Consider the following 27,359-nt stretch of genomic DNA (forward strand, 5'->3'; position numbering starts at 1 on the left):
TCTGCTCCCAGCTTTGGGCAGAATGGGTGTTGGGTGTGTGTGTGTGTGTACACACGCACGCGCAGGTGCCTGTGTTAGAACTCTTAGAAATGCAGGGGCTCCTGGAAGCCTCTTCTGGAAATCCCACTCCTCTGTGGGCCACTATCTCCCTGCATCAGCTGAGAACCCTGCTGTCTAGGGCTACCCGCCACTGTCCTGTAAGACCAGAGGCTGAAGGAAAGCCCCTGACCCCTGGCCCAGCTCTGCCTGGACACAAGGCACAGGCCCGAGTCCCTGAGGCCCATCCTGGGCCAGGCAGCCCAAAGCCTGGCCAGGCCACTGAGGCAGAGGCTGCTCCAGGCTCTGGGGCATGGAGGCTGGGACACCAGTCCCAGGTTTCCCCTGCCTTGCTGCAGCACCCCCGTGAGGACCACTGGAAACCAGGCTGCGGGGTCTGAGGCTTCGGCTCTCTGCCCCACGTTAACTGCCCGAAGTGAGAATGACCGTCTCTGGTGGGCCCTCCCCACTGGGACAGCCAGAGGAGCAAGCGTACAAGTACAAGGCGACAGCCCCCTCGCCATCGCCTGAGTGCTTCCCGCGTGCCGGGCTCCCTGGGAGGCGGCCGAGCCCTGCTCAGGGAGGTCAAGTTCACTCAGCCAGCACCCGGCAGAGCCGGGGGACCAACCCACACACGCTCTGGTCCACAGTGTATTCGTCTACACATGGTGTTCTGTGGCCATCACCCACTGAATGCCCCGAGCCTGGACCTGAGGCCTAGAGAGGGTTGAAAGGAGGGCAGTGAGTACAGCTAAGGGAAGGGCAGGAGGGGGCCCAGCGGCTGGCCGGCCCGCCGACCAGGGGCCGTGGCCCATCCCAGGGAAGCATGCGGCCGGCGGCACCCACACGTGCGTGCCCGGGACACGCATGCTCGCACACATGCACTCAGGGCAGTACCTGTCACGTCCTTCCTGGGAGACTCAGCCCAGCTGGAGAGCCACACTTCCGAGTCCCCCACGGGAGCAAGCAGCAGCAGGAGAGAGAGGAGAAGCAGAGGAGGAGAGAGAACCGTTAGGCAGGCAGGAGGAGGTCTATGGGGCAAGTGGCCGCAGGCGCCGCTTTGGACCGCTGCGGAAGGCGGGGGAGGGGAGGAGAGCGATTTCCTGGCCTGGGGCTGGCTGCTGGGCGTGGGCCTGAGTGATTACAGAGGCGCTGGGACCCAGCCGGCTGGGATGGGGATAATGAGGTGTCTGTCGAAATGCAGGAATCCTCTGGAGCACAGAGAATCCTACACAATCCCTGCCTGGAACGGGGCCCGTGGCTTATCACTGGCTGGAGAAAGCAGCCTGGACCTTTCTCTCTGGCTGTGTGGGTGGGTGGCTGTCCCCACAGGGCCCGGTGGCTCTGAGGAACCTCACCAGGCCAGCAGGCTCAGCAACACGGACCTGGAACCTCAAACATTCAGAGTTGGAGAGCCCAGGGCCGGTCTCCGGTCGTGAGGCACCTCACCGCTGGGCTCTGATGTCTTGTCCAGCCCGAGTCCCGGCCCTTACCCAGTGAGGAAGACAAGTCGGGACAGAATGGAAGAAAGCCACATTCTGGACTCTCTAAAACACCCCGTCTCCATCCCAGGAGGACGGGGACCTTTAGTGTCCATCAGAGATGAGGGCTCTGTCCCAGGCTCAGACAACTATGTCTGATCTGGGCCTCAGTTTCCTCATCTGTGAAATGAGGTTAGAAGTGATCCTCCTGCCAAGAGGGAGGAGCAAAGTCAAAGAACCTAAAAGAACACATGACGGTGCGATGTGATACAGTAATGTGATGAGGTAGAAAGCTCTCGGCTCAGTCAGTGGGGGGAACAGTCTAGAATACCGGAGGGCCAACATGTAATAAGCATGGACAGTCTACCCCCAGAGATTTAGACTCGTTTACTGCCTATAACAATCCCTTGAGGTGGGTCTGCATTTTTCACCCCATTTTATGGAAGAGGAAACCGGCCCGAGTTCCCGCAAGCCCAGAGCAGCGGAGCCAGAAACGGAACTAGGTCTGGGATCAGAATGGCTGGTGCTTTCTCTGCTGAATTCCTCGTTGCCTCCAAAGGAGCACAGCGTTGGCTGCAGCTGCAGCAGGGACACAACACTGAGCTGCAAGCCTGAGAGGCACCCGGTGCTGGTCAGGAAGGCTGCCTGACCCAATGACACACGGTAAAGACAACCGTAATGGCAGCAAAAGTTTACGTAGCATTTACCGTACACCAAACCTCAGGCTGAACACATACATATGGTAATTCATTTGCTTTTCAGAATAAACCTACAATGATAAGGTACTCTCTCCACTTCGTAGATGAGGAAAACAAACCAGAGAGGTTCAGTCATTTGCCCAAGGTCACACAGCTAGCACCATGTTCATCTCATGTGGGGACACAGACTTTGGGAGATCACTGGATGGCACCCACCCTTTAAAGCACCTGATTCTCCCTTGCTCAAGCCACCTACCAGTTCAGGCTGGCTCCCCACGCAGAACCCGGGCCTTCCATCTCTCCCTGGAACTCGTGGAGAGCAGATCTGGAAGAGGAATTTAGCAAGGCCTCCGGAGTCTGACTGTGTGGATTCTCCCCTATGAGAGACTTACTGAACCTCCCTGAGCCTGTTCCCTCTCTTGTAAAAATGAGATGAGACAAGAGACTACTTCCTAGGTAGCTACGAGGATGAACAAGGTAACAAGCAGTACGTGCTCAGCACCAGGAAAATCAGCCTCCTGGAGCTGCAAGGCTGACAACCAGATAGTGTCTGATAGTGAGTGTGCCAAGAAAACGCTGGCAGCCGGTCACAGATGCCTTCCCGTAGACACCCCCCAAATGCCAGGTTAGCTGCAACTGGGGGTAAGAGACCCTGGAGACTGCTTCCAGAAACAGGATGTGCAGCCAGAAGCCTCCATGGGCTTCAGGAGACACGCTGACCCGGCTTCCAGGCCCTGGCAGAACTGAGACAAGGTGGACACACCTAGACCCTCTGAGACTTGAGGCTGGGGCTGTAACTCCCTGCTGCCGTACCCCAAATATGGCCAAGTAGGCTGTCACCCGGCAAGGCCATCCTAGGGACCCTAGTGCCAGACCCACTGCAGCTCCGGCCTCCGGCCCCAATCAGCCCAATGCCGCCCCAGCTCAGAGGGTCCACATCTCCAGCCGTCTCTGCGGGCTTTGCTACTTTGTACCACTTCCATTTTGGTTCCTTCAGAAGGAAAACTTTTGGGAAATGCTAACCTCTTTCAGCAAGCCAAGGAAAATGGTTTGGCTCAGGCCTGGAGAACTGAGGAAGTCTTACTTTTCTGCTGGAACAAGGGTTAACAAACTTTCCCTGAAAAGGACCAGAGTAGCTCTTTTAGGCTTTGGGAGCCACGTGGTCAAGACTGTCAAGACTACTTACTTACTTTGCTGTTCTGGTACAAAAGCAGCCCCTGACAATCTGTAGAAGGCTGAGTGGGCTGTGTGCCAATAAAACTTTATTTATAAAACTACACGGTGGGCTGGGCTTGGCTCACGAGCTGTGGTTTGCCAACACCCATGCTAGAAGATGAGAGCTGTCAGAGAGGGGGAGCTGCTGTCTTCCTCAATGGGGGGGTACCCCCAAGTCGTAGGAGAGAGAAGTAGGGACCCTTGGCCCACCAAAACTAAATGCTTACAAGGTCTATGCTCCTGGGATGACTTTCTCAATAATTATCTTGAAGGGCCTGATGCCCTTCCAGGTCCTTGGGGTCTGGGCATTTGGGCAGGCAGAGGGTGGGGAGGACAGGAAAAAATCCCTCAGCCTCTGGAAACTGAGCCCCATTGCTAAGTGTGGAACAACCCAAGCTCATGCCCACCCCCTGCACCCTCCATAAGCAGGCCTTCCCTTTGCTCTCCAAAGGAAAATGGGAAGTGGACCAGAAATGGGCCTGTCTTTTTAAAAACATGATTTATTTCCCAGTCCCCTGGATCTGCAGAATTAATCCAGTTCCGCTGCTCCCACCCCAAGCTCTCCCCACTTTGGAGTGCCTTGTCTCCAGCCCACCCGAGGAAGCCCTCTCCCAGGGTGGGAACGACAACCCCCCACCCCCACCGAGGCCTCCTCACAATGAACAGAGGAGGACCCTGGCTCACAAACCCCGGCCCTCCAGCCAGGAGGCAGACAAGGCTGCTGGCTGAGGGCTGGGAAAGCAGAGACCTAGGGACGGGACCAGGGAGCAGGGGGCAAGCACAGCCAAGGGAGCAGCTGTGAGCGACACTAACCAACCGCTTCCTGCCCTCCGGCTGTCTCTCCCGGCCTCCCCTGGTGACAGAACCAAGGGCCCTACAGAGCAGGGGCAGTGGAAAAGCCAGGGGCTCCAGAGTGGGAATCTGCATGACAGGTTTTGCTGACCACCAGCTCTGTGAGCTGGGGCAAGTGGCTCAGCTTCTCTGAACCTCAGGGCTCACTTCTGTCAAGTCAAGCATTTGGGCCTAGAATCAGCCAAGGTCCTAGGGTTGATGTTCTAGGCTCTCCCAGCAGAAACCTGCTAGTCTGCAAAATACTAGTGTTCCACAGCTGACATGAATCTTTCCAGAGAACCAGAGCACCTTTCCAGGGAAACCCACTTAAACACATGCTCAATATATGGAAACTCAAGTGAAAAAAAAAAAGCAATTAATTCAAGAGGCATAGAGCGCAGGGAACTGAGGCAAGAATTCTTTAAAATCTTGCTTCTTATGTTTATCCTGCCACTCAGCTCCCTGATCTGGGGCTTTTAGAAATTTCTCTGGGCCTCTTTTCCTTCCGTACAATGGGAATAAAAATACTTACCTCGTCTTCTTTATAAGGTTGTTTTGAGAGTGTAGTGGCCTATAGTGCCTGTGAAAGGTTTTGGAGGGGGAGGAAGGAGGCCCCTGGGACAGAGGGAGGGAGTGGGTGATGGGGACAAGCTGGGGACTGCAGCAGCTGTGGGCTGTGGGCCTGGAGGCAGGGGGCAGGGAGACGAGGCCCCTCCCATGGTCCGCCTCCAGCCCTCCAATCCCTCCCACAGCCTTCGCTCCCATTTTGCAAAATCAGCCAGAATCCAAGCCCAGAGGAAGCCAGGTGCCTGTAGGTCCTGGCCAAATATGGCGACCCAAGGCCACATCTTAGACGCTGAACCTGCTTCTTGTCTGGTCCAGGTGATATGAGAAATCACGTAAGGTCGCACAGGTGCCCCTGACTGTAAGGAACCCCCAGACAAGAGACACCCAAGTACTCCAGAAAAACACACCTGGATAGAGCGAAGGTAGCAAAAGGATTGGGTCCCGACACAGTTTCTTTTAAACTTAAGTTAGTCCAGAGCCGCGAGAAGTGGGTTCAATTTGCCCAAATCTAGTCTCAAACCACGTTTCCAGAAATCCTTCCCTAGTGTAAAGCAAGTCCCACCCATTCAAACTAATAAATCCAGAGTGGGCTGTGCGCCCAGGTGGGAGAGACAGGAGAACAGCCAGCGGCACGATCTCCTTCTCGAAGGAAAGCCAAGCCAGAGCTCAAGGGACCGGTGGAAGGGTCACTCACCTCCCCAGCCTCCATAGCCCAAGCCCGGGGGTGGGGGTGGGGGGCCCTGGGAGGGGAGGAGAAGCAGGGACCTTGCCAGGGTCCCTGAATGGAATGAACACCCTGTCTTTTCCTGGTCCTTCCATTCTTCCAGCTCTCCGTGTCCTTGAGCCCTCAAGATCTCCCCCTCCTAGGGAATTCTATTGTTCTTCCTTCACCATAGCCCTGAACAGGGTTCTCCAGAAAGCCTAGTCTCTCCTCCCCTTTTATACGACTAAACTTTGCACAGGGCTGAATTTCTTGGGTTTCCTATAAGCTCCGTTTCTTTTCCTTGACTGACTAAGCTGCAGAGAAACACAGCCTCTGCTCTCGAGCCAAAGGAGGGGCTGAAAGCTGCGAGCCGTGCCACTTAGCGGAGGGAGAAGGAGCTGCTTAATTTCCCAGGAGGGGCATATACCCCTGTCGCACAGGCACGGAGGAGCTCAGACCTTGACAGCAGCGCTCCTGGGCTAGCAGTCCTTCGCAAAGAATAGTTCCTTTATAAAGTAGTAGTGAGGCCTACGTGATAAAGTCACTTGAGGCCCGGAGAAAGCACGGCATGAATTAAGATGGCTCAGAAAGAAAACAAGCCATAGTTCAAACATGAATTCCAGTCTGAAGCCACATGGGTGCCAGCTTGGTGACGTGCATGACGGTAAGACATGCACCCGCCCGCTCACGTGCTTAACTCCTCGCACCTGATCCAGGGTGAGCGGCAGCCTCCAGCTCATCAGAAGTCCTCCCAGCATGAAAACAAAAAAAAACATTATGCCCCTGGACTGCAGCAGTGAGGGGTTAATGTGGCCGCTCAGACGCCTGGCCCTGCCTCCCACTGTCATGGTCTCCAACGTGGGGCTCGCCTCAGGTGCCTGTGGCCCAGGCCACCCCACAGGGCCCCACACTGAGAAGGGCCCTGTGCTCGGCTTCATGCTGTTCTCTCATTTGAAATCTTGAATCATTTATGAACAAGAGGCCCCATAATTATGTAGCCAGTCCTGCCCAGGGCCTGAGGTTTCAGGGCCACAGAACTCTGAGCTAAGTAAACAGAAGTACTCAAGAATACATTTCGTAGCACTGGATTTCTGCCGCACATCCTCTCGCAGACAGAAGGCAAATCCTAAGTGGGAAGACAGGCCATGGTCTGTCTCCAGGTCCCGTCCCCACCAACATCTCAGCTTCTTGGTGGTATTCCAAAGGCTAGAAGGATGCGTGTGGGGACTCAGGACCAGAGAGGGCAAGAAATTTGCCTAAGATCACACAGCAAGTGAGTGGCAGGGCTGGGGCTAGAAACTGTACCAGTTCTCACTTTCCAACACTCATGCTAGGCACGGTGCTAAACATTTTCTGAGCTCTAATTTCATCCTTACGACAATCTGTAATTTACAGATGCAAAAAGTGACGCTCTTCCGAAGGCCCAATAGTAAGACTTGAGCCAGACTTGAGCTGGGAATTGGGAACAAAGGGGCCTAAAATTGGGGACTTCATTCTCTGGATTCTCCTCCCCCACTGGCCAAGGGAGGCTCATTATTTCTGTTGGGCTTCCCTTTGTACATGCAGCCATATTCCTACTCATTTTGCTCTCAGTAAGAAGGGGTCTGCCTCCTTTCCCAGGAGCTGCCTTTCCTGGAATCCAGACTCTGCGTGGGGGCAGCCCAACCCCGGGCAGGAATGTGCTGCTGACCCTCGGGCCACTGAGCTGAGCAGTCAGAGAACAGTCAGCTTCCCTGCTCAGGTGGGGAATGGGGTGGGGTGGGGGCCCGGGCTGTGCCTGGAGCCCTTCCATAGCCCTTCCGGGACTAGGTCCAAGAGCGCCCACCTAGGCCACAACCGGGGCCTGCAGAGACAGCCCAGCGCCTGTGGGTATGGGCAGAGGGGCCCTGGAAGCCTCCGAAGCTCTGCAGCTGCCCAGAGGAGGCTGCTCTGCCAGAGGGCGGCAGGCAGATCTGCTGTTGAAAAGACCCAAAGCATCCTGGTTGAAGACAGGTGCTGTGGTTAGTCAGAGGAGCTGTGGGTGGGCAGAGGACAGAGGGGTGCCGGGCGGGAAGGCCAACAGGGTTCCAAGCCCCACTCCCAGCAGCTGCTGCCTGACCCCACAGTAGCCCCTTGGGCTAGGTCTCCCTCTCAATTCTCAGGTTCTCACCTCGCCCTACACCAGGGCGGTGGTGTGCAGAAAAGAGACAAACTTAACACTGTTCGGAGTTCCAGGATCCCAGCTACCTCCCCACTCCCTGGGGTAGTCTGCCTTGGTGGTCCTCTCCCACTTACTGGGCTACCCCCTCCCATTCCTCCACCCACCAGCTCCCCCAGCCAAAGCCAGGATCTGTGAGGATGAGGCAGCATCGGAAACAGGGAACAGCGGACTGGGACTCGGTGAACAGCTGCTGCATCCCTGGGTCCCCAGCCCCCCGTCCTCTGGTCTGTTTGTCTCCCTGGCTCAGTCTCCACTAGAGCCACGATTGAGTGAGTGATGGAAATTAACAGCCAGTGGGCCCAGGACCCACATTCCCATCCCAGGGCTACAGAACGTGCAATGTCTTGTCTTCTCCAGACACGACTCTTGCGATCCTATTAACAATGGATCGACCGCTGATAATTTAATGAGCATCTACTATGTACACAGCAGGGCACCCCGGTGATGACCAACTGACTCTCCACCATCTGTCCCCAAGCTTGGGGCACAGGGACACAAACACTTACCCAGGTGCTCCTGCCTGTGTCAGGAGTCACAGGGGTGCGGGAGGGAGGCAGTGGGGCCCCTCATCCACTTGCCTGGCCCTTCACGTGCACCGTCCCTTCCTGAGGCTGCCCAGACCCAACTAGAGGGCAGGCAGAGGCCAGACACAGCAGGCCGTACCGCGGGCGGGGGTCTGCAGGGGGTGGCGAGGCAGGGAGGAGTCCCAATGGCCTCCCATCTGTAATGAGACGCTTCTCTGGGGCAGGACTCACAATGCTTCAGCTGACATCTGGCTGGACACTGCCATCATCGGAATGGGACACGAGTGGGGCTGAGGGGGCAGGGGCTAGAGGCAGCATTTATTCCTGAGCTGAGATTGAGGCTGACCCATTTTCCAGGTTCTGTCAGCCTCCTTCATCTTGCCCTGGGCAGGATCTCTGTATCGTTCACCGACTGTGTCAGCTGGCTCCGCAATGTCTGGCTACTGCTATAGTCCTAGCAAGGATCTGGCACATAGTAGGTGCTTAATCAAAATCTATTGCATCTCTCCAATCAGATCTGAAGTTCCTTCAGACTCTTAACCCTGTCAGCATCCTCACAGTACACCCTAAACAGAGTAGGGGGTACCCAGTAAATCTCTAGTGGCTGATGGAAGGGTATGTACTCATTACACCCAGTCCCAAGGGCTTTGGGGGGAAACCGAGGCCTGATTACCCCACCCTGGGGTCCTCTTGGCATCCAGGGCCCTGCATATTCTCTAGTCCAGGTTATGTCCCTTGAGCCACAAACAAGCCTTCTCAGACCAGGATGAGACCCTGAGCCTCGCTTGTGCTGGGCAGAGAGGCTTACGGAAAGGCCCCCCAGGCCTGGCAGAACATCCCTGGAAGGCTCGGGCCCAGCATCTGCTGTAAAGCCCTTCAAAGAGATTAAAAAAATTTGTCCGTAACCAATATGGTCTATGGCAAGATGGATGTTGCAGGAAATGGGAGTCTGAGCAAGAACAAGGGGCTTATCTATCTTGTCTGCTGGGAGTAGGGCTCAGCAGGGCCGAGAGCAGCCCCCCGTGGTGTGTGCTGGTAAGCCCTGGGCCTCTCCTCACCCCTATCCCTCTCTTGCTCTGCGTGGGTCTGGACCAATCCCCTGAGCCCTCGGATGCCACGTCAACAGAGCAGTGTGAGTGTGTGTTTGCGTGTGCGTGTCTGTGTGTGTCTGTGTGCCTGCACACACATCTTGGGAAATCCCCACATCTGGCTTACACGTGACTGAGCTATTCCCAGCAGGCCCAGCTGGGAGGGCCTGGAGGACAGCGGAGGGTCAGGAGTATGTGAGCTCTCTGGGGAGCACAGAGTTAACCCTTCGGCACCAGAGCTCAGGATCTTTGGCTAATGCTGGGCTTCTGTCCCCAGGAGAGGCCAGGAAGAAGACTGGGGCCCAGAGGGGCCTGTCCTGGCTCATTACACAACTGTGGGGAAATGGGGGCCCCTGGTCTTCACCTGCAATATGAAAGGGCTGCTTTTTCCTCTGTCCTGTCAATCATGGTCAATCATCAACCACTGGGGAGACCCCCTGGCTGGAGGGTCCTTCCCCAGTGGGGATCTATTGGTCAGATATTTAATGAGCACCTCTAGGCGCTGGGCGCCTGGCTAGGGTGATCATGGAGCTGGAATTACATGCCTCTCCCTTGCCTTCTTTCTTTTTTAAAGATTTTACTTATTTATTTGAGTGAGAGACAGAGCACAAACAGGGAGAATGGGAGAGGGAGAAGCAGGCTTTCCGCTGAGGAGGGAGCCCGATGTGGGGCTGGATCCCAGGACCCTGGGATCATGACCTGAGCCGAAGGCAGACGCTTAATGACTGAGCCCCATCTATGTTCCTTTAACAGGCAAGGACATGTGTCCCCCTGGAGACAGCTGGAACCAGAGTCCTCCTGATGATAAGGAGAGGGTCAGAGGTGGCCCGTGGGGCAAGTTCTCTTCAGCCCAGGCACATGGATTAACTTTATAATTAGAGCTTTTTAAGCTTCAGTGACATTAGTGAACGAGAGGCTATCGGCCACAGCGTCTCTGAAACAGCGCCACCCAGCAGGAACTGCAGGAGGGACACGGAAGACGTGGCACCACGAATACTGAGACGGTGTCCAGATGTCCTCTGCACGGGGTCTCCCTCTCCTCCAGGCTGACTCATTTAAAAATCTCAGTGAACGGGGCTGGAAAGCTTTGCTCGGCACCCCCAGGCAGACTCCCTTGCACTCCGCCCCACCTCCACCGCAGCACTTGGATGTTGTGTCCTAACTGTCCTGAGGACAGGGACCTCATCCTACCCATCTTGGTACCCCATGACTTCCACAGCAGGGCCTGGCTGAGCAGGTGCATGGATGGTCGTTGGAGAGCTCGACAAGGCCGCCACGGGCAGAGCCAGTGAGGTCAAATACGGGCCTGGCAGAAACCAGCTCCTCCCAGCTGGTGGGGGGTGGGGGGGAGTCCAGGCCCAGCATCCCTTCAGAAACCGGCTTCCTGTGACTTCCCCGGGGGGAGAGCTGCCACGAGTGTCCACTGAGCTGTGCGCTTAGAGCAGGGAGAGCAACCAAGTTCATCCACAAAGCTGAGCGACGGGCCCTTCTGTACCGCCATGCGCTCAAATGCGAGTGAGAAGCCGCGGAGGGCTCCTGGCGACACGGAGGCCCCAGGGAGGGACGGTGCAGGGCAGGGAGCTGACACACGGGAAGAACTTGTCCCATCCAGGGGGTTACAGCTGCACGTTTGCTCGGTTTCCCCGGGGGGCCACTGCCAACGTACAAAGACAGTCTTCATTTGGCCTCTCGTCCCCAGTCGGTCATCACAGCTTTATAAGGACCTCACCCTCCTGCCCGGGACACTTCGGCACCCAACCCTGACCCTCTTCCAACACGAGGAGAGAAGCAGCCCTCACATCCCTGTGGGGTTTCCTCCAACACTGCACCCGTTAGCCAGAAGCAGCGTTGGGGGAAGGCTGGCCAAGCGGGGACGGCTCCTCCTTCTGAGCACAGGGACGTGAAGGGACCTAGACATGGCCCACTTTCCTCGGTACAAGATGCCAGTTCTAACCTTAACAAATACATCTTCATCCCAGCTGCCTGGGTCACGTGCGGCCATGACAAGATCCAGGGGGCAAAGCAGAAAGCGTCCGGGAAAAAAACTTTTTCTTTCCTTTTTTCCCTGCAAATGTCTAATTCTTACTGAAACGCTGGAAAATGTTTCTTTGCTTTCACATTTCAGAACTGACCAATTATAAAAAGGCCGCGAGCCAACTAAGTCACACACGCCACATTTCTGTTTCTAAACAAAGTAACCGTAGATCAGAAAAAGGTGCTAACACAATAAGTAATGCACATTTCCCCCACATCTTTGTTTTTCCACTGGCTTCACCATTACTGGAAATGCTGTGTCTTCGCTCACATGCCTCTAAACCAAAGAGCCGAAGTGAGGAACACATTATTTTCTGGCCGAGGGCTGCGGTGGGAAACATTTCTTTGCTGGACCACAACGTGGGTGTTTCCTACCCCCAAGAAGACAACCTTGTGGAAAGAAAAGGCAGACGGGAGTCTCATCACTGCCTCCTGATGAGGCCAGGAGGGAGACCAGTGCTTGGGCAGACCCCTGGGCTGTTGTTCTCCAAGCCCGGACCGCTGGGCCAGTGATTTCTGGCCCCCAACAGATCCCACTTCCCCTTGGTGGCCCACCCTCTCCCCGACTTGGGAGACAGCTGAGTGCCCCTTCAGGGCCAGCCCCATCAGTCCTCAGGCAGCCTCACTGCCTGTCTACCCCGAACACTGCCATCAACCACAAGTATGACCCATCTCATACTTGACCCTGGCTTGATCGCCCAATCCCTGGAGAGCCCGTCAACCCTGCGAATTCCTGGGCCCCACTGCAGAGAGGGTGATTCAGCAGGTCTGGGCAGGGCCTGGGGACTCCAGAGCACACCTCTAGCCTTTTCCTTGATGTTTAATTCAGGGCCATCTTTCTAGCACTTTCCTAGTAGAGGAAGATGGGGAGACAGCAGCGAGGGGCAGAGTAAGGCGAAGCAAGCAGGGCCGAGGGCAGCCAGGCTAGCTGGGGGTGGGGCAGGGGAGGCCAGGAGCCCTGCGTGTGTGCCTGGTGACCTGAGCTCCGTGTCCAGGCCAGTAGGGCAGTGGGGCCACGCTGCTTCCGGGTGTGGGAGGGGAGGCACAGACACACACATAAGCAGTGTGTTCACTTTCTCCATCCCATCACTGCCACATGGGCTGCTCGTGGCACTGCCAGATCAATCAGTCTCCTTCCATTTCCAATTAGTTGGCTTTGAACTCCGGGGGTGACATCAGGCTGAGGACCCAGAGCCATGAAAATAAGAATTGTGTAAAAACACCAGCCCCCGTGAGATGTGCCAGAAGGCGATGGCTTCATGAGACATGTTCACTTTTGGAACGGGCTATTGGAGGGTGCCAGGAATGTCTTGGCCAAGTTCTCCAAGCAGCGTGGGCCTCTCTCACTGACGATGGGTGGCTCGGGCAGAGAAGAAAGCCTTGGAAATTGCTATGAAAAGTCTTTGCTGATCTTGTCTCCAGAGCTTCCTTTCCAGACTCATCTCCTGTCATCCCCTCTCCTAACCCTTTCTCCACTTCCACCGGGCTGGACACCTCTCCTTACCTCAAATTCCTCACCCCGATTCCAGCTTCTGAGTCCTTGCTCGTGCCTGGCCCTCCCACCAGGGGCAGCTGCCTAACCCCTGCACATCCCCAGCCTCCCCCATCTTCCTAGCCCTGTCCCCTTCTGGTTGACTCCCACAGCTTATGGATTGCAACCTAGCCTGGCTTGCAGTCGTTAATGAGTCCCTGACAACATCCTGCTTTCTCGGTTGAACTGTGAGCTCTGTGGGGGCAGTGACAGCAATCACTTATGAGAAATGAAAGCCTCTAGGAGAGCTGCCTCTGGATGGGGAGCAAAGGCGGCTGCTGCCCGCTGTGTCTCTGTCCCCCTCCTCCTGTGGCTGGATAGGGCCTTAATCTTGGGGGAGGACAGTCCCAGAGGCCTTACGGACCTACTTTCTCTGCATTGTAATGGCCCTACTCACACTTCCGCCTAGCTCCAAGGCCTGGTGGCAATGTGACCAGTGGGGGACCAGTTCCGCCCACTCCCACCTTGGACAGACAGAGCCCCCCTCTTAGGGCCTTCCTCTACAGGAAGAGGGTAGACAATCTTTACAGTGGCCAGTACTTATGGGCTTTAAGCAAATCCACTTCATTAAAAACCAAATTCATCCTGTAAAGAAAACTTTTCCCCAATTAAGAATCCCTTATGACCAGTAAGTTCCCTCTAGATGTCTCAGTGTAATTCTCTTGGGGCAGCCCCCATCCCAGTTTATGTACCCTCCTCCTAGAGGCCTTCAGAACCCAAGTCCTGGTCACCTGTGGATCCCCTGGGCCTTGGCTCAGGACGGGCTTCAGTGGAAGAGGTTTGGATCAGAAGGGCCAGATTTGAATCCTGGGTCTACCTGGCCAGGTGACCTAAGGCAAAGTTCCTTAACCTACTTTCCTGGTCTATAAAATGGGGACAAGACCACCTGTCCAGGTTGCTGCAAGGTTTACTAGCAATTATGAGATGGTGCACACTCTACCTTTTCCTGTCTGGTTGACAGGACCTGCTTCTTGGAGGAAGGCAAATAGCAAAGCCAGGGGTCTCTCCTGTTGGAGAGCTGGATACCCATGGGACTGCCTCCTATTCATAATAAAAATGAAGACAGGAGTTCAGGTTTCGGCGTCAGACGTCAGCAAGCATTTACTGTGCCAGGCATGGTCCTGGAGTTAACACTTCATAGGAAGTCACTCATATCCAAGCCTCAAACAACCTGATGAATCATCGTTCCCACTGCATAGACAAGGAAACCGAGGCACAGGGAAGTTAAGGACTCGCCTAAGACCACACCATTGGCAGGATTGGGACACGAAACTAAGTACTCTGGCTCCAGAATCCGGGTTCTTAACTCTACCAATGACTCCGCAGTGGCCGGGTCGAGCTTCCATCTTCTCTGAGGTCAGGCCTCGGGCCTGGAAAATAAATGCTTCAAGTGGGTTTTTCAACTCACGGTCCAAAGGGAAGACCCACTTCTCCCCTCCTTTCAGAATCGACCAATACTTATTAAACCAGTAACAGTGGCAGCCGCCATCAGTGGGAGCTCGCTGTGTGCCAGGACTCTGCTACTTCCATCCCCACGTTTAAGGAGACAGACACTACTTTTACCCCCATGTTCCATAAGGGAGTAAAGGCATAAGGGGGTCAGCGGTTAGGCAACCTGCCCATCACAGAGCAAACACATGGCAGGGCTGGGGTTCCAAACCTGTCCGTCTGACGCCGAAACCTGAACTCCTGTCTTCAGGCAACATGCTTCTGTGCCCGTCGGGGGAACCCGGATCATATCAACTCCGTCCAGTAATGCAGATTTTACGATCGGTAAAATGGAAGTCGGGCTGAACTCACTAATTTTCCAAGGACAAATATAAAGTAAACAGGATTTTAGGAGGAACATCAACACTTGACCAAAAGAAAAACTTGCCACACTCTTGAGCAACCTCATTTGCGTTCAGACAAGACGCAGCTCCTCACGCGACCGCTGGAGGGTCTGGAGCATCAGGCCCTCTGCGGGGCCGCAACCTGGGGCCAAGGGAAAACCGCAGGTTCCGTGGCCGCCTGCTCCCCCTGGCGGCGAAACTCGGAACTCCACAGCCGGAAGAGGGAGAGACGCAGCTTCCAGAAGTGAGAGGGCGGGGGGGGGGGGGGGGGGGGGGGGGGGGGGCACTCACTGGGTCTTCGTCAGGTCTGAAGAGCACCCGCTGCTCAGGGGAGCCTGCTCCAGCCCCCTCTCAGCTCGTGGAGGAAGCCAAGCACCACGACTGGCAACGGACCGCCCTACCACGGGGCCCAAAGCCCCCTCGCTGCATCACCTCCAGGGACCCTCTGCGCTTGGCAGCAGGCGGCAGGGCAGACGTCATTTTACGGGCGTGACGGCCAGTTTTTACGGGTCAGCTGGCCAGGCTCCAATTCCCAGTTACCCCAGGGACCCCACCACTCACGCCTCATGTGCTGCTGTGGAAGGTACTTTACAGATGTGACGAAGTCCGTGATTCGTTTATTTTGAGTGAGATCATCCTAGCTACTTGGCAGGGGGTGCTCAATCAGCTGAAGGGCCTTGAGGGCAGAGCTGAGGCTTCCTGGAGGAGGAGATTTCACCTGTAGACTGTGGCGCTGGCCTGCCCTTGGACCTCCGACTTGTAAGCCAATTCCTTGCGAGAAACTTCTGGATGAGTAGCTCCCCCCTGGGTCTGCTTCTCTAGTTGTTCCCTGACCAGTACAGCAGAACCAGTGGGAGGGGGTTGGCCCAAGGTCACATGACTGGCAAGTGGGGCTGACTGCCGCTCCCCAGCACCCACAGGAACCGCTCGCAGCTTGGACCCAATCATCCAGGTCTAGGCCACACTGATGGCAGCTTGGCCTCCACTGCTGCTGGAATTCTCATGACCTATCTCCTTTCCTGGTCTATCTCCACTCACCAGTCAGAAGAATCCTTCTGAGATCTAAGTTAGATCATGCCCCCCATCTCAGCAGAATCCCTTAGTGGCTCTTCAAAGTCAAAACCCTTAAAATGGCCTGAGAAGCCCTACGTGGTCTGTGCTGCTCCCCCCACCCCCAGCTACCTCTCTGCTCTCTCCTCCTACCACCTTGCCCTCCACTATTCTCCACCCCAGCCACAAACCTCCCTGCCATGCCTTGAGCATGCTCCCACCCCAGGGCCTTTGCACTGTCTAGGCTTTTGCCCTGACTACTCTCCCTCAGGTACCCATGTCATTTCCTTGCTTCCCTCTAACAGGACATTCTTATATATACACAGTTCATCACCCTGGCGGACTGCAAACTCCTCGAGGACAGAAAGACCCATCCCTGTAACCACAACACCCAACACAGCACCTGGTCTACAGCTGCTAGCGCACGATAAGGTCAGTGGAAGTCTCTGGTCTCCAAACAAGCCATGCTTGGTCCTGCTGTCCCAACTTTGCCCAAGTGCTGTCCCTTCATCACCGAAGTTGCCTGTTCTCTGCCCCCAATCAGCAAAATTGCTCCTCTTCCCAGATAATGTCCCCTGATTTGAGGCTGCAGAGAGCCTTCTGACCCACCCCTCATCTACGCACGTGTGAGCTTGTGCATTCAACCAGCATGGGGGGGGGACGACCCCGCCACTAGTGCAGGCCTGGCAGCAAGGTCTTCCCTCTCAAGGTGTTGGGACACAGATCACAGCCAAGAACACCCAAAGATAGAATGTGGTCAGTGATGCACATGGTGATAGGAGGCGGCAGCTAAACACTGGAAAATCAGGGTTTCTCTGAGGTCACAATTAAGCTGAAAATGTTAAGAAGGGGCAACTGTGTGAAACATCAGGGAACCGGCATTCCCGGCGGCAGAACAGCAAGTGCAAGGCTGTGTGCAGAGAACGAGCTTGTTGTGTGTAAGGAACGGAAGGTGAGAGGCATGACAGTGCAGAGGGCGGGGCAGGAATGTTGGGGTGGGTAGGCAGAAGAGGGTAGAGCCTGGGGCGGGACAGCAGGCAAGGGGCTAAAGCACACAGGGCTTTGTGAGCTGGATTAAAGAGCTTATTCTGCGTAGGATGGGGCAATTTAAGCAGAAAAGCACATGATTTGATACTTGCTTTGAAGAGCTCACTCTAGCTGTGGTGTGGAGAACAATGTGGAGGGGCAGGGGTGGGAGCAGACAGATCAGAAGGAAGCTGCGGTCTTCCTGAAGAGAAGGGAGCTTCCAACACGGTATGATGGTGGAGGTCGGGTTGGCAGGGGAGAGAAAGGAAGGGGTCAAGGGCCACTTCTGGATGCTGGGCCGGGGCAAGAGCATGGATGGTGGGTGGGATGGGGAAGATGCGGGGAGGAGCAGGTTCAGTGCAGGGAAGGAGGGAGCAGAGAAGTCTGAGGCTATACTGCCTTCCAGTTTCAAGGTCACCGGTCCTGCTGCCACTTCCAAGAGGCTGTAAGCTGCCTGAGAACTTTTTTGCTATCGACTCCACCTTCCCAGGCCTGGCTTCAAGTCTTGGATCTGTGCTCAATAAGAGATACCTCGGAGGAGGAGACCTGGGGCTTTGGGGACTAATATGTGAAAAGTGATGACCAGGGAACAGCACCCATGTTCTCTGTGCACGCACTGCTAGCTGGAGTGACTCTGGGAAGCTCCGTGAACTTCATTATGGAGCAGGCTGAACATGGACTCATCCTTACTTTGCCACAGACTGGGGGCAGCCAACCTCTCAGAGCCTCAGTGTCTCATCAGTAAAATGGGAATCCCATCACTCATATGCAATGAGCCTCTGGACAGCAAATAAGAAAACATACGTGAAGTGGCCAGCCTCTAGGGGATGCTCAATAAATAATAGGGGCTGGCACTTTGGGAGAGCTTTCTAGGCTACAGGCAGTGTTCTAAGCATGCTTACAGAGACTAATTTGTACAATCTGCATTATAACCACATGAGGTGTGTATTAGTCAGTGTTCTCCAGAGAAACAGAACAGAATGTGTATATATAAAGAGACTTATTTTAAGGAATTGGCACACGTGATTATGAGGGCTTGGTGAGCCCAAATCTGATGGGGTAGGAAAGGATGGTAGGCTGCAGACTCGGGTGCTGTTCAAGTCCAAAGCAGTCTGGTAGCTCAACTCGTTCTTTTGGGGGGGAGGTCAGCCTTTATTCTATTAAGGTCTTCAACCGATGGGATGAGGCCAACCCATATTATGGAAGGTAATTTGTTTGACTCCAAGTCCAGCAGATGTCCACCTCATCCCAAAACTACCTTGACAGAAACATCCAGAATAATGCTTCACCAAACATCTAAATACTATGGCCCACCACTGACGCATAAAATTAACCACTACAAGGTGGGTATGGATACTGTCTCCAATTTACAGAGGAGCAAACAGGCACAGAGAGGGTAAGAAATCTGCCCAACGTCCCAGAGGAGGAATAGCAAGGCTTGACATTCCTGCTGTCTGGCTCCAGAACTTGCACTTCTAACCATGACACTAAGTGGCCATTGTCATAAGCCAATGTAAATTAAATTTCTCTCTCCATCCTTTTCCTGACCTGAGAGTGGAAGGCAGAGAAACCAGGGGAGGCCTTCCCTGGGTAAAGCAACCTGGGTGGGGCCCTGCCTTATTTAGGAAGCAGCACAGAACCTGAGCCTCAGAGATGGCAGGGGGAGATGGACTGTAGGGGGACCTGAGAGGTTATCTGGTCTAGAGGGAAACTGAGGCCCAGAGTAGAGAAGGGACTCACCCAAGATCCCAGGGCTTCAGAAAATACTGATGATTTCCAACTTATACTTGAGTTATTATGTCCTAGGGGCTACCCCACATGAAGTTATTTAAACTGCTACATGTGAGGTAGATAACATGTAGAAAATGAGGAAACTGAGGCAGAGTTTAGAAACTTGTCTAAGGTCACGCAGAGCAGAATCTGAGCCCAGGCACAGCTAGTACACTAGACCTCTGAGGCCCAGGCAAGGTTCTTGGGTGAGGGTGGGAGGTGCTGTGACAGAATACAATCCCAAGCGTGCCCCTCTTTCCCAGTTCTCCCTGCCCCCCCACCCCGGGGGGCTCTGACTGCAAGTGACAGCAGGCCCATATGCAATATACAGTTCCTCCGGTTCCTAATGCAGCCTCTCCCTTCTGTTCACGCAGGAAATATCCTTCTGCACCAGTGGGTGGGCAGACCTGAGACCCTCCCACACCCCACCCAGCTCATAGGCACATGCACACTCATCTCTTTCCACACTAGACACCTCCCAAACAGGCTCACAAACACACATGAACACAGACTCTAACCAGATACATCCCAACACAGTGGCACACACACTCAACACCCGAGCGCCCTAAGGAGTTAACACACACTCACGGCATACAACCGGGAAGACCCACACACAGCCCCACCGACACACATGCAACCCCCCCCCACCCTGTACATAAACCAGGGTACAACTTTCCTGGTCCCAAGAAACATATCAGCAAGCACTTGCACACACAAAACATACCAAGCCATACTCAGAAACACACATGACATACAATTCCATGTATCTCAACTCACATTCTATCCCTCATATATGGGCGCACACACCTCTGCGGATCCGCAGGTCAAGGCACTTCAACAGATATCTTCCCAGGGGACCGATAGCTGGAGCCACGTGTTAATACATACTCCCACATCCCCGAGTGCCAGAACCCCCAGATGGCTGCTGGTCCCCTAACTCACCACCCCCATAAATATGGGCAACACATATGTCAACACAGGTCGCTCAGTCTGCCACCTCCCCCTGCCGCACCCCTCCCCCCGCCCCGCCGCCAGACACACAGTCCTAACCCCTAGGGACCACCTTCCCCAATGACCTATGCGTCACCCACACCCAGGCATGTGCAGAACCCGGCCTCCCCCACCCGGAGAGAATCCTTCTCTGACCCCAGCAGACAGCGACGGAGGACTCGCCCCGCCTCTCTCCCTGTCCGCACCCCCTTCGCAAACTCCGAGTGGACCCGGGCACCTGTCAGGCCAATGCCAGGGCGGGCACCCCCCACCCCCAATCCTAGCCTCCGCTGGGATTACCGTTCAGCCCCCACCCCCGCAGCAATGAGAAAGCGCTTAGAGGTGGGGGGAAAGGAGAAGGCTTGCGTTGCAGGCGTTAAAAACTCACAGCCACTCAAGTAGGACCCCTTTTCAGTCCAGGATCTCACCTTCGCATGGGGAAAACCCTGCGTCTCTGTTAACCCCCTTATCACCGCCGCACCACCGGAAGGACCCAAGAAGTCACAGCAGTGCCCAGTAATAGGCACAGCAGCCCGCGGGGGGTGGGGGCAGGAGCCGGCTGCCAGGGTTGCGGGGGGCCCTTCATGAGACACCCCCACACCCTCCCATGCACCCACCCGCATTCCCACGAGGAGAGCCTGAGGGGCTCCGTGGAAGAAGGGGAAGGTGCGAGTACCAGAGAGCTTAGGGGCTATGGGCTGGGGAGGGGGACACCTGAAGGGAACACTGGGCGGCCGGCAAGGTCAAGCCCCCCTTAAGTCCTCTGCAGGATCCAAGAGGCGCGAGCGCCAAGCGGGAAGGGAGGTTGGAAGAAAAAACGCCCGGAGGCTCCCTTACCTGATTTCCTCTTGGAACTGCCATAATCCCTGAAAAAGAAGCAACAACAGATAGACATGGTTAGGGCCGGGTAGGGCGCGGGGCTGCGGGGCTGCTGGGCTGCGGCTGCGGGGAGCCCACCGGCCGGCTGCGGTCGGTCCCCGGCACCACCGCTCATGTGATCCCAGGCGGCCCGCGAGCCGCGCGCTCCGCAGCCGCACGCACTGCGCGCCGCGCCTGCCCGCGGGTCCCCCCGCCAGCCCAGCCCCGGGCGCGAGCCGCGGGCCCCGCCCCGCCCCGCCCGCACCCCTGACCCCGCCCCGCCCCCGGCCGGCCAGACGAGAGGATCTGGGGGAACACCGTCCCGGTCCTCGGCGGGTGGGGGAGGGCGGGGCAGGTTCTCACACTTTGTAAATAGGGAAACTGAGGCCCGGGGCGCCCGCGCCCCTCCCCTGCAGCGCTTCCCCTCCCAATTCTTTGCACCGCTTGCTCATGCCCACTCAGACTTCCAGTCACGACTGAAATGTCACCTCCTCAGCGTGTCTTCCCCAACATCCTTCCCATCTCCTCCTCTCCTCTGCATAATTGCAGATTTGTGTGACCCTTTGATGAAAGTCTGCCCCTGCCCTGGACGCAAGGCTCCCTTAGGTCACACTGTGGCTTGACTCCTCCTATTACTTCCCCTGAGCCTGGTGTAGGTGTGAAGATACACCGACTACAGGCTGAATATTGAACAGATGTGGCTTTCAACCTTAAAGGCTCGGGCTGGGAAACTGGAGGTTCAGCAATCAATGAGGGAGGGCACAGCACAATGCGACGGTAATTGTGAGGCTAGGAATGGTAAGAATGGAGCTTCTGAGTGAGAACTGGATTCAAATCGCGTCAATGGCAATAATTCAACATCTCCGAGCCTCCCTTAAGCTGCCCTGGACTAAGTCTGGCTGGGGCCTGCCCGGCCCTCCAGCAAGGAACTAACCCAGGCTCCGGATCAGGCTACTTCCCAAACTCCGCCCCTCTTCCTGCCTTTGGCTCCTCCCACCACCTTTGCCATTCGCTAATCCTTAGGAGAGCGTCACAGGCCTCTGAAATGCTTAAGGTTCCTTGAGTGCTCAGGAGAGGCTGGCTGGAGATCTATCTGGAGACTAGAGGAAATGCCTTTACTTTCCCTGGGGGGATCAAAGAAAATGCCAATTGCCGGACTTTGGTGTAAGTGAACTGGCCAGCTAGGTCTGCCAGCTGGAAAGAAGTGATTTCGTGGGGGAAGGAACAGCAGGTTCATAAGAAAGGCCGTTAACCTCATGGAGACTCCCTGATTCTGGAGGTCTGGGGGTAGCCTGAGCTTTTGGGGAGTTAAGCACCAAAGTGATTTGCTTGCGCAGCCCAGGGTGAGGGGTTCCGCCTCTCCTAGGCTCTTGAGTTTTCTAAAGTTTGGGCTCAGACCCCCAGTGATTCAGAAATGGGCTGAGGCCCAGGAAGCTGCATTTCTGATACCTTCCCCCTACCTGCCCATCTTAGTTTGAGAACTCTCCTAGTACCCCATGCTCCTTTCAGTCCTCACATCCACACTAAGAGGACGGTCCTATCACTCCCATTTTACAGATGAAGAAACAGAGGGTGAGCCGCTGCCCAAGACCATCCAACTTGGGAAAGAGCAGTGGTGTATACACCCGCCTGCAAGAACGGAAACGGCAGGGTCCATGGGCTGGAGGCAGACCTGCTAAGTCTGCTGCCTCCGAAAGGAGTTAGGAAGGTGGGGAGTTCCCGTCTGCCCCCCAATCCCGACCTGGCAGGCCAGGCAAGCTCGTGTCCCTAGGACGGAAGGAAAGAGCAGGACAAACTTTCCTGGAGTGCCTGAAGCTCAGCTGTAGGGAGAATTCTCTGTGGAGAGGAGAGCGTTAGATGGTGGCTATGTCCTGCCCAGCCGACTTGCCACTCGCGGGGAGGAATTGATTCTCAGGCTTTTTTGCAGAGTGAGGGAGGCCTGGGAAAGGAGCTGTGTTCCTGCCGTTGTTGCAGGAGAAGCCCTTAAGGGCCTGGGACCACAAGGGCCAGCGGACCATCCATGGGCTGCCCCTGGTCCTGGTGGGGATGGCTTCCTCTCAGTGCCATAGCCACCTTCCTCCTCTCTCGTTTGTGTAGCTGCCGGCTCCCCAGGATTCGCTTTCAGCTTATCAACAGCAATAAGAAGGGAGACAGGCAGGTCATTATCGGGTGACAGGGGGGCACACTGAGGACTGGAAGGGGGAGAGGGACATAATTCCCAGGGACTAAGTGCCTCCTCTGTGCCGTGCCCAGGTCAGCAATGTCAGCTCGGTTATTCAAAAAGCTCATCTGGGGAGCTGGTTACAAATTCAGATGTGGAGCCTCCCACCACACTGTCTGCATCTCTGACAAGTGTTGGGTGAGAACTCCACCCCTTCACTACAGGCAGGAGTGGTACCGGGCGGCGCTGCCGTCCCTATGCCATTGTCCCCATCAGGACCCAAGTCACCACTAAGAAACTTTTTTGGTTAGTAAGAATGATGTGCTTGCAGTGCCAGAGAATCTTCCAGACAGATCCCCTGGCCAGCCCTTCCTTTAACCAAAGTATAAGCCCCTCCCACCTGGACCCCCCTGCAGGAGGCGAAGTGGGCAAAGCTTAGAGAAGCTGACAACTTGTTCAAGGTCACACGATGAGCAGGGGTGAGGCTGGGATTGGGCCCGAGAACCCAGGCCTTCCTCCGGTGCTCAAATCCTCAAACACGGCCACCCTGGAGCTGTGGGTGCAAGGAAGGGAGGGGAACGGCAGGTTTGTGGGGGCCTGAGAAGCACCTCGGTCAATGGAGGGGAGGCTCCCTGGCAGTGGGGGTGGCCGGGCTGTGACTGACTGGTGGGAGTGGCCAGTACAGGAATCCTTCACAGGGCACCTGGCCTCCAGCCCAAGCAGGCATGGCCCTAATAGGAAACCTCTTGCAGGTTTCTGGTTGGGCACTTTTGAGCAAAGGTGTTTTGTATTTTCAGCCACTGAGTATGCTAGGTATCCAGTGGTTGGCACTCCCTGATCCCTCACATATCAGGCATGGTGGGGGAAGGCAGGGGGTGCCCACCTCCAGCTGCCCTGGGCGGGACTGCAGGCCCCTCTGCTGGGGTTTAGCACCCTAGCAACTCAAGATCTCTTCCCACACTCCACACCAACCCCCCCCCCCCCCGCCCCAGGCTCCAATTCTTGCCCCCAGCTGGTGCTGATTGCCCCCACCCTGCCCGGGATTCTACCCAGGCACGTCCCAGTCTAGCTCCCTCCCAACTTGCTGCTGAATCACTATATGCCAGGGAGCCACAGGAAGCAGAAGGGGAGGGGAAGGCTCATCTCCCTCCAGTGCCGCCAGAAGCTAATGTAATTGCAAAGGCTCCCAGGCTGTATCCTGACTCGGTTCCATCAGCCTTCTCAGCTGGTACTGAGGATGACTAAGACCCCAGGTACAGTGACCGGGCCGTTCCAGCAGACTGGGACAGCTGGCCAGCCTCTGATGCATGGGTCTGGCCTGGCTGGGGAGAGAGGTGTGGAGTTCCTCCAGCACAGCACCATACCCCTCCCTCTACTCAACAGGGACTCCTGAGGCCTCCCTCGCCCCCTCCCCCACAATCTCGGGATATAAACAGTTCATCTCCTGGCCCTGCCTCTAGGATGCAGGGACAGGTTCTGGAAGCAGACAGAGCCCAGTTCAACCCTCTGCTACGTGCTAGCTGGGTGGCCATCTTGAGCCTCTGTTTCTCTATCTGTAGAATGGAAATAATAACAGAACCATAAGATTCAGGGAAGATGAAATGCATAGTATGCATAAAAGGGCTTAGCATAGTGCCTGGCCTGCAAAATGCCATATAAATTGTCTTTATTATCTGTCTTCCACATCTGGAACTGACCGCACCTCAGTTGCTACCCACTTGACAAAGGCTTGTTTAAACTTGGACCTCACCTTGATGCTGGCAGCCTAGTATCCAGCAGGGGCTACTCCAGCCCTGTATGCAGAGTTTGGGGCTTTCACAGACAAAAAACAAGTACTACTCTCTGCCGAGCATGCCCCCCCAACCCCAGAAAGACCCTGTTCCCCATGCACTGAACGTCTGAACAGGGCCCGTATGGTCACAGTCGTATTTTCAGGGAGACACTGACCCCCTAGGAATCGGCATGCCTGGGCTGACTTATCGGGTGCCTTTAACCTTCCAGAGTGGTCTACTCTGGAAGGTTACTACTCTGGCCCCAAGCCACAAGGCATAAAGGTCCTGCATTTTCATGCTACGGCAAAAAAGGGGGCCAAGCTCCATCCCGCCCCCCTTTCCCACTTTAATTTCTCTTGGTAAGGCCTGCTGCTTCCTCCGCCGACCTTCTAGTGAAGAGGCTGGGCTGGAGACAGCAAAGGGCACGAGGCCGGAGCAGGGAGCGGGGGAGGCAGTTAACAATTCCTACCTGCTGGTCACCTGTCTTCGCACAAGCCTTCCACTCCTGCCCTCCCCTGAGGTTCCCGGCATGCAATGGACTGTCAGTGCCCTGAAATAGGCACGGTTGGTGGGAACCCATTTTATGAATAGGAAGACTGAGGTCCTGAGGCCTTCCACGGTTTGCCCAGCCTCCCCAAGCTGCAGTGACATTCCTGGTAGGGTACTCCCCACCCTGAGACCCACCGTGGAGCGGGCTACAAGAAGGGGATGCTTGAGCAGCAGGGGGAGGCTCTTGCTGGGGGAAAGGAGGCAGCCGCCCTGCCCATCAGGGATCCCGGGGTGGGAGGCAAAGCCTGGGAGAGCCGCTGAGGGTCTAGCCAGGCCAGCTCTGCAGAAGGACGCAGAGTCCCTGCCAGGTGGAACTGAGTCCTCTGCTGCCTGCCACCACCTCTCCCTCCCGTTCTTGCTCCCATTAGAGAGTGCCCTGGCAAGGAGGATGCGCACGCAGGAACTTCCAGCCTGATGTTCTCACCCTCCTGTCTGCTGGCTGACATTGGCCGCTTGGCCCAGGACACCTGTCTGCAGGGCCTGCTGCCGCTTACAATTGCTTGAGAGGCCTGCTGGCTGGCCAGATGGCTGGCTCTGGGTGACCTTGAGAGCCCAGGGGTCTCAGGGGACCTGGGTGGGGCCTGGACTACGGGGTCTGGAGTGAAGGTACGCAGCCGTGGCCAGGACAATGACACAGAACCCTTGAGATGTGTAACGATGACCTTGACTGCCCTTATCCACCACTAAGCCTGTTTTCAGCTCCTGCCGTAGGCTGCTTGTGAAGGCCTAGGCAGGTACAGGAGAGATAGGACCTGCTCCGACCTGTGAGTTTAGGGCGAAGTTGGGGGAATACAACTAACCAGCACAGTGAGAAACCTAACATTCTGAGACATTCCAAGAAGCACAGGAGTGGTTACATTCCAAGTGCAGAAAAAAAGAGAGATCCGGGGGCTGCAGAACATCTAAGACAGGCTTCCAGGAGCAGTGGGCTTTGAGCTGAGACTCGAAGGATCAGGGGTATTTGGATCCATACCCTCCATCCAGAGGGTAGAGGGTGGAAAGCTCCAGAATCGGTAACAAGCAGCTCCAAACAGAAGTCGAACTGGGGAGGGTAGGTAAGCAGATGGACGGGCAGGGAAAGGCCAGGCTGGTGGGGGTGGGGAAGGGGCGGAGGGGGGTGCCAATGTCCCTCCATGAAATCCAGAAGATTTCAGAGTCAGGGAGGATGTGGTCAGAGTGTGACTAGAGGAAGATTTTTGTTAAGAGGTGAGGCAGGTGGTGAGGGGGCAAGATGGGAAAGTGCTGGTGCTAAGTCTGGCCCTGACATCAACAGACCCTGGTTCTGGGCCCAGCTCTGCCCCAGTGGCTGGTGCAGCAGGGCAAGCTGCTGGGAGGGAGCAGGGAGCCCTCCTGCACTGTCGAGGGGAACGCAAGCTCGTATAGCCACTCTGGAAAACAGCATGGAGGTTCTTCAAAAAGTTGAAAATAGAGCTACCCTGTGACCCAGCAATCACACTACTGGGTATTTATCCCAAAGATACAAATGTAGTGATCCAAAGGGGCATGTGCACCCCAATGTTTACAGCAGCAATGTCCACAGTAGCCAAACTATGGAAAGAACCTAGATGTCCATCAACAGATGAATAGATAAAGAAGATGTGGTACACACACACACACATATATGCGCAATGGAATATTATGCAGCCATCAAGAAGGAGAAATCTTGCCATTTGCAATGACGTGGATGGAACTAGAGGGTATCATGCTAAGTGAAATAAGTCAATTGGAGAAAGACAATTATCATATGATCTCCCTGATATGAGGAATTTGAGAAACAAGGCAGAGGATCATAGGGAAAGAGAGGAAAAAATGAAACAAGACAAAACCAGAGAGGGAGACAAACCATGAGAGACTCTTATTCTCAGGAAACAAACTGAGGGTTGCTGGAGGGGAGAGGGGTTTGGGGGGATGGGGTACTTGGGTGATGGACACTGGGGAGGGTATGTGTTGTGGTGAGGGCTGCGTGTTGTATAAGACTGATGAATCACAGACCTGTACCCCTGAAACAATACATTATATGTTAATTTAAAAAAATAAAAAGAAGAAATAACAACAGCAAATAAACTAACGCCTTTCAAATGACATGCTGTGATCCGTTAGTGAGTTCTGAAACCATCTTAGTGTGTCCCAATAAGCATTTTTTAAAAAATTTATTTATTTGACAGAGAGAGATCACAAGTAGGCAGAGAGTCAGGCAGAAAGAGAGAGGGAAGCAGGCTCCCTGCTGAGCAGAAAGCCCGATGTGGGACTTGATCCCAGGACCCTGAGATCATGACCTGAGCTGAAGGCAGAGGCTTAACCCACTGAGCCACCCAGGTGCCCCCCAATAAGCATTTTAAAAAGATAGACAAGGGGTGCCTGGGTGGCTCAGTGGATTAAAGCCTCTGCCTTCGGCTCAGGGTCTTGGGATCGAGCCCCGCATCGGGCTCTCTGCTCAGGGGGG

At 55.4% G+C, this 27,359-nt stretch overlaps 1 protein-coding gene across 6 annotated transcripts in view; it reads right to left on the minus strand.

The window, feature by feature from the left end:
• The window catches only part of SH3PXD2A (SH3 and PX domains 2A), a 234,804-nt gene that overhangs the window by 63,538 nt on the left and 143,907 nt on the right, over nucleotides 1–27,359 (minus strand). For 3 of the 6 annotated variants that reach the window (XM_046027609.1, XM_046027607.1, XM_046027612.1), the window contains 2 exons: nucleotides 20,414–20,442; nucleotides 934–978 (listed from right to left, as the gene is read on the minus strand). In XM_046027609.1, coding sequence (XP_045883565.1) covers nucleotides 934–978; nucleotides 20,414–20,442 — 74 coding nt within the window. Of the gene's footprint in view, nucleotides 1–933; nucleotides 979–20,413; nucleotides 20,583–27,359 lie in introns of those variants that run through there. The other 3 variants (XM_046027611.1, XM_046027608.1, XM_046027610.1) reach the window with 3 other exon arrangements.

This window comes from Meles meles, chromosome 13 (genome assembly GCF_922984935.1).
Source record: "Meles meles chromosome 13, mMelMel3.1 paternal haplotype, whole genome shotgun sequence".
Lineage (NCBI taxonomy): Eukaryota > Metazoa > Chordata > Mammalia > Carnivora > Mustelidae > Meles > Meles meles.